An 11488-nucleotide genomic window follows, 5' to 3' on the forward strand; every position below is an offset into this window, starting at 1 on the left:
GCCAATACTTGTAATTGCCTGTCTTTTTGGTTATGGCCATTCTGGTAGGTGTGAAGTGGTATCTCATTGTGGTTTTATTTTTCATTTCCCTAGTGAATAATCTTGGTTCTCAAGATAAAATAAAAAATCCTTAATCTGAACTTGAGATCCTATAGCCCCTCTCTGATGCCTTGACATCTTATCCTGACGCTCTCATCTCCAGCCACTCTGTCCCTCTTCAATTGTGTCACTCCCTCCTCCCCCAGCTTTCACCATTGTATCAATTAGGATGCCTTTGGCTACAAATCACAAAACCTCAACGAGTGGGGGTTTGTTTGGCTAGATAATAAGTCTGGAGGTCTGTAGCTACTAGCATGGGCTCAGCACCTGAGACATATTAGGGTTGGTGTCTTTGGGATTTTCTGGCCTTTCATTTGTATTTTTTGCTGTATAGTTGCACAGTGGCTACGGTTGTCTCCGAAACCTTGTTATGTTCAAGGCAGGAAGACGAGGAGCGGGGAGGGCCAAAGTTTCCCATGCCTCTTCCCTTTGCTGCCTTTTTGGCCAAAACCATGATACATACTCACTTCTGGCTGCAAGAGAGGCTGGGACAGTTGGATAATTATCTGACACTGAGCACATTGCCACTGTAAACATAAGCAGTGTGTTATCAAGGGTGAGAGGACACAACTTTTGGGGAAGCAGCTAACAAGTCTATGATGCCAGTGCTGTTCTCTGCCCCTCACATCCTGCTCTTGACTTAACTTCTGCTTTCTTACCGTAATTTCATTGCTGGGTTCAAATACTACTTCCCTAGGACAGGATGGCCTTCCAGTCTCATTTTAGTCTCTCAGCTATTGTCTTTCTCATAGTTCAGTTCTTCTCCCTTACCGTACTTGTCACCATTGGTATCCATGTATCTGTTAGTATCTTTCACCGTAGATGGTAAGCTTCATGAAGGCAGGGGCCAGTCTTGTTTGTTCCCCCCTGTGGACCATCACCTAGTATAATACTTGCCCCCTTGGTACTCTGGCAACATTTGTTGAATGAAGAAACCTAATCATTTTTTCTAATGGTAATGGCACTGGCGCTTACTCAGTGTGATGAAAACAGCAGGGATAGTTTGAACAGGTTTCAGGTTTTTGTAGGAAGTCTAGTGAACATGTTGGTTAATGATCAATTGGAGCGATAAAATGCTACACTTTGCTTCTTCCTGAAATTGACTGTTTTCCTCTGGCAAATGATGAAATATGCCCCTAATCCGAGTGTTCCCCTACATAGACTCATGGCATAAAAGTGTTTTCTGTACTTGTTTAATAATCTTTCGAGGCTTCCCTATTCCCTTTCCCCTCTTAGGAATATTTATAGGAAAGGTTCAGGTAGTGGTTATCTTTTGGATTTTTAACAAAATCTTTTAAGTAGAAAATTGTTCTCAATTTGATTTGCAATAGAAATATTCTTTCTGTTCCTTCTGTGCATGATTCCGTAATCTTGGCTTGTACAGATTAAACTACTGTGAGTTGATAAGTTATGGAAAGTGAAAACCTGTGCTCACGAGTGGGCTGTAAAATAGATTGGGTCATTGTTAAGAAGCCATCATAGGCAACAGAGAAGATGCTGCCGGGGGTTTGTGAGCCTCATCCTGCAGATCTGTTATATGTCGCGAGTCTTCACTTGAGAGGAGCTATTTGACTGCTAACTGAATGTTGGTGGTTCAAACCCACCAGCTGCTCCGCAGAAGGAAGATGGGACATTCTACTTTTGTAATGATTTACTGCCTCGGAAATCCAGTGGGGGTTGCTGTGAGTTGGATTCGGCTTGATGGCAGTCAGTTTTGTTTTGTTTTGTATTTTTGCCTTTGGATTTCAAATGTTGGAATTGCTTGGTGTAATAGACACCGGTCTCTGAAAATTACTTTTTTGATTTCCTGTCTGTAGGTGTGTATAAAGTGACCCCTCGCTCCTGCCACCGGTTTGAGCAAGCTTTCTACACCTATGACACGTAAGCCTGGCTTGGTTATTAAATACTTGGTGGTGTTTATGCACATTTTGTGGAGGAGACAAGCACATAGCTCTTCTTCATTTTTTTCTGAGAGCAAAAGGAATTTTTCTGTTTTTTTTTCTAGAAGAGGTAAGGGTAGTCATTAGAAAGAATTTCTAGATAAGGATTTTAAGACACTTGGATAAATGACTGAGGAAATGGAGATAAGATCTCTTTTACAAGAATTCTGCAAACCAAGGATAACAGGCTGTGTTTTTGAAGTGGCTTAAATATCTTTGTTAACTCTTCCATCTCTCGCTGATGGGGATTACTCAAGCTCAGGACTACCATTTTATGTTTTTACAGATGTTTGTGGGTTTCTCTGGGAATTGGAAGTGTAAATATTTTGAGTATAGATTCAGTTTACTCTTTAAAATATTTATGTGTATTTCAGAAGTTATTTTATGCTGACTAAGAGCACGTTGAGGTAGTATGTTTCAGGGTCAGGAGGGTCACCCATAAAAGGGTGTGTTTATGATCCTCTTGAGAATGATGAGATAGTGTTGCCAGTGCTTGTCTTTCCACTTCTTTGATTTATAGGTCTTCACCTAGTATCTTGACGTTGACAGCCATTCGCCACCATGTCCTTGGGACTATCACCACTGACAAAATGATGGATGTCACCGTGACAATCAAGTAAGAAGTGTGTTCCATGGTGGGCAGAGTGTGGGAGGCTGGTGGACAAGGCCTGGGGTGTTCTCTGATAGACTCTCTGAAAATTATTTTTGATTTCTTATCTCTAGGTATGTGTACAAATGGCTTTCCTTCTCTTATATTTCTGTGACACTGCCATAAATTCACAGCAGCCGTGATCCTTTTCTTTTGAGTCAAGAATTAACTGTGGATGAGATAGAGCCTTCTGACAGCTTCTTTCAGTGTGTTAAATTTCTGTCTGAACTCTTTACACTTCCTGTCTTTTCTAAGGAGGAAATAAAAAAAATCCAGAGTTTGTTCATCAGATTGCAAGTGTTTTAGTAAATTCAGAAAAAATTGTCTACTTTTCTTTAGACCATTTCTTTAAGGTGTGGGAAATACAGATGACACCTGATACAAGAAGGATCATGAGAGTGAAAGTATTTGAAAGATAGTCCCTCACTGAGGGTCAGGTTCATGTGAGTGCCATCTTTGAGAGTAATTTTTGCTGTGTGGTGAGAAGCACATGCAGGGTGTCATGTTCATCAGACACCCTAGTTTTCTCCAGAAATGAACTGAAGGGGATTGCAGCAACATGACCCTCTTTGTAAAATGGAATGGAAATCAGAATAATTTTCTCTTGCCTCATCTTAGTTCAAGGTTTGTTTTTGTAGGCTCTGCTTCCATCTTAAAGAGCCTTGGGGGTGCAGTGGTTAACCACTTGGCTGCTGAGGTTGGCAGTTTGAACCCAACAGCCCCTCTGTAGGAGAAAGGTGGCAGTCTGCTTCTGAAAAGATTGTTGTTGTTGTTATGTACTGTTGAGTAGGACCCGACTCATAGCAACCCCTCCTTGGGTTTCCGAGGCGGTATCACTGCAGAGGTAGATTGCCCAACCTTCCTTCCAAGGAGTGGCTGGTGGGTTTGAACTGCCAGCCTTCTGGTTAGCAGTTGAGAGATTAGTCTTGAAAACCCTTTTGGGGCAGTTCTACTCTGTCCTGTAGGGCTACTGTGAATTGGAATAAACTTGACAACAATGAGATTTTTCAGCAGTTTGTTTCCATCTTTCTCTCCAAACATCTGTTCATCCAAGTACCCATGTAGAAAATAGTTATTGAGAATCTTTAGTGTCTAGGCACTGGCCCTATGCCATAGCCCCTGTCTTATAACTTAGAGTCTCCTGGGGGGGAAGCAGACAGTAGTCAGAGTCACAGAGAACTATACTAGTACAACTGTGATAAGTGCTTTGAGTTTGACCTAGTATGGGGAAGGAGGCATGACAGAGGCAGGGTAGTAAAGTCCAGGCCTTAGTCTTTATCCCATGAGCCACAGACACTACTGATGTATTTTAAATAAAGGGATGACATTTTTGGCTGCTGAGTGGAGAACATTTAGGAAAGGCACAAGAATAAAATTGATGGAGGCAGACTCTTACAGAAATCCCAGTGAGAGATGATGGGGCTTCATCTATTCTGTGGGCAGTTGAGATGGAGAGAAGTGGATGGAGCAGAGAATTGCTGAGAGGACTGAATTGATAGGATGTTGGGTCAAGGAAGGGGAAGTGTCAGGAATAGCCCTTGGTTTCTGGCTGAAGAAGTTGGATTGATAGGAGCACTGTTCACCAAGGTAGGGAGCCAGGTTCCTAGGGAGAAGGATCTGTTGAGTGTCTCATGTGGGCAAGACACTGTGATGGTGCTGGAGCAGTGCCTTTTACTAGTTCCTTACATGGAAAATAGGAATTCCTGGTATAACTAGAAATCCATATTCTAACCAGCAGTCACTCCATATTGCTTCATTTTCAGTCTTTACTAAGTTTATTCTTGTAACTTCAGAAGGCCTTTTGGTTTATTTACTTGCACTGTGGGTTGTAAGAAGTGCATGTTACAGCTGGAAGCCACTTGAATCTGGAATGGGAATTTTATACTTGACATGCTCAAAACCACACTTTTGGCCATTGCCTTCCCCAAGCCTACTCAGTAGTAGTTCCTGTTTCAAAAATTGCAGCTCCATCTTTCTAGTTGTTCCTGAACTTTTTCTTACACCCTATATCTAATCAATTCATCAACAAATCTTTGGGTTTATAATCAAAATATATCCATAACTCAGTGTCTTCTTAATACTAGCCACCATTGTCTCTTGCCTGGATCATTACAACAGCTTCCTAACTGACCTCCCCATTTGTGGCCTCCCAATAGTGTGTTCTCCATATGGCAGCCAGAGTGATCCTTGCATAGTAGAGATTGTATCATTCCTCTACTTACATCTCCATCCCATGCAGGGTAGAATGAAATCCAAGGTCTGTCTGACACCTGCTACCTCTCGGGCCTCTTTCTGACTGATCTGACTTCCATGGGTCACATTGCTCCAGGCAACAGGGTCTCCTTGCTGTCCTTGAACATGTAAGTGAGCTTCTTCTCCAAGGACTTGTACTTGCTGACCTCTTGCCTGAGACACTCTTCACCCAGACAGACATGTGGCGTGTGCTCTCCCTTCCTTCCTTTGGGTCTTTGCTTGATCAAGTGTTGGCTCATCAGAGAGACCTGGGTTGACCTCTGGTATAAAATAATGATCCCACTCCTCTAGCACTTCAACCTCTCTTCGTCTTACTTTATTTTTCTTCATTCTGCTTATCATCTGATGCTATTCATCCATTTATTTACCTGTCTCTTCCCAGTACAATATGGATTCCTTAGAAGTAGGGAATTTTGTTTGTTTTGTTTACTGCTGTATCCCCAGTGCCTAGAGCAGTGCCTAGGCCATAGTATGTTCTTGATAAATATTTACTGAACGAATGAATGAATGAAGAGACGATGGTGGCCATGGAGATAACTCTGTCCTGTGTAAAAACTGAGATGTTTTTATCAAGTTGTCATAAAGTCAAGTGGTCTTTATTCCAGGTTACATCTACAAGATACTACTGTAATTGTTATGAAGTACAGTTTGTTTTTTAATTGTGAGTTTATTCAAAACTGTACCACTTTGATGTCATTATAAAGTGTTCTGCTTTTTATTGACCAGTCCGTACCTATAGAGATGTCAGAGACCCACTACAACAGGGATAAGTGACTACATCCTTATGGGCCACCTCCACCTCTCCTCCAGGTCTTCCATTGACAGTGAGCCTGCCTTAGTCTTAGGTCCTCTGAAGTCTGTGCAGGAGCTCCGGAGAGAGCAGCAGCTAGCTGAAATTGAGACCCGCAGGCAGGAGAGGGAGAAAAACGGCAAAGAAGAAGGTGGAGAAGGGAGGACCAAACCTCTTGTGCAGGAGATGGTAGATGAATTACAAGGCCCCTTCTCATATGATTTCTCTTATTGGGCACGGTAAGCTCTTTTGTGCTTTTCCTTATGATGTCCTCTGTTCTGATGTTTTTTTGTCTAGTGGGTGGGACAGAACTAGCCAAATTGAAGCATCTTGATTATTTTAGGTCTGGAGAGAAAATCACTGTTACACCTTCGTCTAAAGAGCTTCTCTTTTATCCCCCTTCAATGGAAGCCGTTGTCAGTGGAGGTAAATATCAGCTCACTGAGCAAATGACACATCTCTGCAATTGTCTCTTTACCTGAAGTTACATTTTTAAAGTTTTGTGTTAGTAAAGTGAGGTCATCTTTGTAAGGCACCTTACATCCTCTTTAGCACATAGATGTTACAACTTGATGGATGGATGGATGGATGGATGGATGAATAAAAGATCTAAATCAACAAAAGTAATGTTTACTCTTAGAATTGAAGTGATCGTTTTAGAAAAGAACTTGATTTTCTTTGACATTATCAAGTTGGCACCATAAGGTAAGTGTAAACCAAAGCCATCCATTACTATAATGTGAATACTAGTCTTCATATGTGTGAATTGTTTATGATCTTTATATTTTTTTTTTACTGGGTGATGGAATGAGTTTTTGGGAATGGATAATTGGAAATGATGACTTGTGTAGTACTTGTCTTTTCATTAAACTCTTTGTTGATGTGGTTAGAGTTCAGTAGTAGCTGTGTTGAACAGTACAGCTTTCTAGTATGGGTGGGCTCTGTGGGGCTGTTCTCTAAACTGGTCCTCTGGGGGCTGAGCAGCATAGCTTCTTCTTGGCTGACAATGGAGATTTCTTTATTGGTGGTCCTTTGAAGACCAAGGGAAAGGATTAAGTAAACCCAGCCTTTGTTAGATTTTCCTGCTAAGTTCCTTAGCAGTTGAGCAAGGCTTTTTAGGGATAGAGAGGGGCTTGGTCCACTTCCAATGATTAAAGTTTCTGTTAAATAACCTCTTTTGGAGCTAGCATCAGATGTCTCAATTTTAGGCCCTTATTTAATGGGAAGCCCCCAGCCAGAAGGCTTCTCTCTCGCTGCAACTAAACCCCGCTCTTCTCTTTCTTCCCCTTTTAGAAAGCTGTCCAGGGAAGCTGATCGAGATCCATGGGAAGGCTGGCTTGTTTTTAGAAGGCCAGATCCACCCCGAGTTGGAAGGAGTTGAGATTGTCATTAGTGAAAAGGGGGCAAGCTCACCCCTGATCACAGTCTTCACTGATGACAAGGGTGCCTATAGGTAAGCCCATGATTAAGAAATATTTGCTTGTAATTAGTTGCCTTTTGGTGTTCTTCTAAGGAAATTGAGGAGCCAGATTACCTTGTGATAGATGTCACTTCTCCCAGGATTTGAAACAGAGCCATCTGTTGTGTTTTGCTTTCTTTTATTAGTGTTGGACCCTTGCACAGTGATCTAGAGTATACTGTGACCTCACAGAAGGAGGGCTATGTGTTGACTGCTGTGGAAGGAACCATAGGAGACTTTAAGGCTTATGCCTTGGCAGGCATAAGCTTTGAGGTAACATTGCATTTTTGAAAAGCAGCTTTCTTTTTAAAAATTTTATTCCTTTTGAACTGCTGTATGGAAAATAAATTTGCTCTGTAAACTTTCACCCAAATCACATACAAATTAAAAAAAATTATTTCTTTTGTAGTTGTTGAAAATATACGCAGCAAAATATGTGTGTTCATATGTATATTCACCAGTTTCTGCACGTACAATTCAGTGATACTGATTACAGTCTTCGAGTTGTATAACCATTCTCACCCTCCTTTTCTGAGTTGTTTTTTCCCCATTAACATAAACCCACCATCTCCTAAGGTTCGTATCTAATCAAAGCAGTTTCCTTGAGGTCTGATACACAGGAAGCTGCATATATTTAAAGCATACAGCTTGGTAAGTTTTGACATATGAATAAACCCATGAACACATGGTCATGATCAAAATTGTGAACATGTCCATCACCCCTTAAAGTTTCCTCCTGCCTCTTTGTCATCCTTGCCTCCTGCCCCTTCCCATGTACCATCCCCAGGCAACCACTGATCTTTCTGTCACTATAGATTAGTTTGCATTTTCTAGCGTTTTATGTAAATGCAATCATAAGTCTTTTGTCTAGCTTCTTTCACCATAATTTGAAGATCTGTTGACTTTTGGATGTTTGTATACCTTTGGAGACGTGTTTGAAGCTTTCATCTTTAACACTGTTCTGTGTGAAATAACACAGAATGTTCCTGTGGTGGTATTTAATATCTGTCCTTTTTCTTCTAGTCTTTTTTGGGAGGAAACATGCTGTGTAATGTACAGACAGAGTGAGTCTGGGGGCTCCAGACTCAGCATTTACAACAGAGAGGCCAGAGGAAAAGAACAGATTACATCCCATAACAATTACAATGCTGTAAAGCAGAATACATATTAAGGCAAATTAAAAGACATCCAAGCTGGGAAGAAATATTTGCACCATAAATGATACTCTCAGTTTACAAATAACTGCAAATCAATAAGGAAAAGACAACCCAACAGGAAACAAATGAACAAAGGATATGAAAAGACAATTCACAGAAGTAAAACAAATGGCTAATAAACATAGAAGAAATGATCATTAGTTTCTGAGGAAATACAAAGGAAGTTAGCATCAAAATACTGGCTTTTGGATTAAATTCACAACAATGAAAACAGTTTCCATGTTTTGGGGAAGGTGTATTTTCCTATGTCTAGGTAGTTTATGGGACTCTAAATGGCTACAACCACTTTGTAATGCAATTGAGTAGTATCTTTCTGAATTTAAAGTACACATATCTAACAGTTCCTCTCCTAGGGGTTAAATAATAATAATGTTCAGAAATAGAGAAAAACACAAGTACACAAAGATAAATATGTCTGGGGACATTTAGATTGCTCTGTCCTTCACCACAAAAATAGGTCGCTGGCTCACATGCCATGGTTTGCTGACCCTGCTTTACAATGTTATGTAGCTGTTAAATAGTGAGGCAGAGGTCTGAATGACATAGAAGAGATGACGTGGAGGATACGTTGTTGAGGGAGGACGCAAACTGCAGGCGTGTATGTGTAGCACTGCTGTTTTTGTTTTACCTCTGTCTCCCCGATAAACTTGCCAGCCTGCCAACAATGTATTCAATGTTTTATCACATTTTTTTGGACGTGGAGAATTCTGGAAGGCTGCATACCGTACTATTAACATTAGTTGCACCTGGGGATGAAGAGTAGCCTCCCCATTCCCTAATAACAAACCAAAGGAAAACAAAAAATCCAGTAAGAATTACCTTTGGATTAATGAAATACTATTTTCATAGTTATGAGTTAATCTTGCCTGCATGTTACTTTCTCACCCCCAGATAAAAGCTGAAGATGACCAACCCCTCCCTGGGGTCCTCTTGTCCCTCAGTGGTGGCGTGTTTCGTTCCAACCTCTTGACTCAGGACAATGGCATTCTGACGTTCTCAAACCTGGTAAGGTGCCCTTCTGTAATTTACTACCTGCCTGTCCCTGAGAGAGTGGGGATATGGTGTGCAGGGCTCATACATTGCTCGACAATGTGAGAACAGAAAGCCAACTTGGAGTGTTTTATGTTTCTTTGGGGACCAAATATAATTAGAGTCTTGCTCATACTAGTTTTTAATGCTGCTGATTCATGTTCCCTTCCACACACTTCTTGTTTCCTGGTCACCCACTTGTCACTAAGACAGTGTAATTAATTACCCTGACCACAGTGACTTCTCCCTTAGGTATCCTTGTGTTTTACCATGGCATCACATTGTTTATAGTGTCAGGTTGCATTTGGACGTTAGCTTGTGTTTTTTTTTGGTGTTTGCAAAGCAGCAGAAGTCACTGGAATTGAGGCTGAGGTTAGGGTTGAGCACGAGGCCCCATATCACCCTCACCTCGTGTGGAGGTGCACGTGGAACCATGGAGCTAGCTTCTCTTGCACATGTGTAAGCCCAGGCCTGTGGCCAAAGATAAAGGGGCAGGAACTGGGCCGCCTGCCTGTTTCCATGAATGTGCACAGTGGGAATGATGTTAGATGCCTGAGCAGTGTGCCCTGCTAGTGGGGCTGGTGTGAGCTGAGTTAGTCTCCCTGGCTGTTGACAGTGTCGCTTCTTTGGGATATCTTCCTTTCAGTTCTGCTCCTGGTTTCTATAAGAGGGGAGGGTAGCTTGGCGACATTGCTCTCTCACTCTGACAGGAAAGAAATCAGGAAAGCACCGTGAGGTGAGAAAGGAGTCCTTTCAGCTGGAGTTACGTGGTCCTCCTAGACCTGAGTTGGAGAGGCCGCTTGCAGCTGTGGGGAGAGGACAGCTTTTAGAGGCATGCTGGCTCCTCATGGTGGGAAGATAGCCCCAATTTCTCATCTGAGATGTAGTCTGAGTTTGGCTGGTGGACACTCAGGAAGTCCATGTTAATTGACCATCTTGTTAGTCATGGAAATAAGATGAATGCTACAGGGATGTCACATTGAGACAATGGGGCATCTCAGAAAGTTGACAGGCTTTGCAGTGATACCCACCCAGCTTATAATATTCCCTTTGCTCCTATTTCTGTGTCATCTCAGGCAAATTACTTTACCTCTCTGAGCCTCAGTTTCTTCGTCATAAAATTCGCATATGACTTCTACCTCACAGGGCTGTTGTAGGCTCATGATAATGACAGCTGCTGCGGTTATACTTGCTTTTGTACAGTTATTATAGAGATAGTTACCATGTCTGTCTGTGTAGGAAGCCCTGGAGCTTTCGTGGCATAATTTTGCTCGGTCATAACTTAAGTGTCACCCTTGTAAGCTGTCTAGATGTGACCCCAGAGGCTCAGTTTGTGATTGTCTCTTGGCAGAGTCCTGGGCAGTATTACTTCAAACCCATGATGAAAGAATTCCGGTTTGAGCCGTCCTCACAAATGATCGAGGTGCAAGAGGGACAGAATCTGAAGATCACCATCACCGGGTACCGGACAGCCTACAGGTGAGCAGCCCTGCCTGCTTCTCTCTCTCTTGAGGGCCGAGCTGTGGAATCACACTCAGATGCCTGCTGTCCACACTCATCCAAGTCTTCAGGCTGGTTTTATTTAGGAGGCAGGGGACATGGCATGTGAGGTCAAAAGAGGTTTTTTTGACAGCTGCCTTTTCCTTCTACTACTAACTGGAGGTTTAGTCATCAATTTCCTGTTTTGAAATTGTCCTGAGAGAATTAAACTAGTTGCTTAAGATTTTTTTTTTAATTTATTTTAATTTTAAACTTGAATTAAAAATTTGAAACAAAGGAATGCAGTAACTTGTGTAAGAATTTAAAATGTGAAAGGGTATGCAGTGTCATTTTCCTCCTGCTTTGTGTCCCAGCCACCTGGGTTCCCCTTCTGGAAGGCAACTGGTGTTTCTAAGTTTCCTGAATACTTCCAGAGAGAGTTTATGCAGATGCTACACACAGACACGTTTACATATATATACAAAAGCATTTTAGATGAGAGTAATCAGAAGGATGGAGGAAAGATTGAGGTTGTCAAAGAATTCATGTTGCTTGGGTCTACAATCGAGGCCA

The 11488-nt window shown here is 41.8% G+C and overlaps 1 protein-coding gene across 1 annotated transcript in view; it reads left to right on the top strand.

The window, feature by feature from the left end:
* Window positions 1–11488, top strand: part of LOC103205313 (nodal modulator 1) — a 121009-nt gene that overhangs the window by 81783 nt on the left and 27738 nt on the right. The window contains exons 17-24 of the mRNA XM_007950588.1: window positions 1917–1980; window positions 2560–2655; window positions 5752–5970; window positions 6075–6157; window positions 7025–7184; window positions 7337–7463; window positions 9299–9412; window positions 10788–10915. Of these exons, the coding sequence (XP_007948779.1) occupies window positions 1917–1980; window positions 2560–2655; window positions 5752–5970; window positions 6075–6157; window positions 7025–7184; window positions 7337–7463; window positions 9299–9412; window positions 10788–10915 (991 nt within the window). The remainder of the gene's footprint in view (window positions 1–1916; window positions 1981–2559; window positions 2656–5751; window positions 5971–6074; window positions 6158–7024; window positions 7185–7336; window positions 7464–9298; window positions 9413–10787; window positions 10916–11488) is intronic.

The sequence above is a fragment of the Orycteropus afer genome, unplaced genomic scaffold (genome assembly GCF_000298275.1).
Source record: "Orycteropus afer afer isolate SDZICR_OR568_19922 unplaced genomic scaffold, OryAfe1.0 scaffold00281, whole genome shotgun sequence".
Classification (NCBI taxonomy): Eukaryota; Metazoa; Chordata; class Mammalia; order Tubulidentata; family Orycteropodidae; genus Orycteropus; species Orycteropus afer.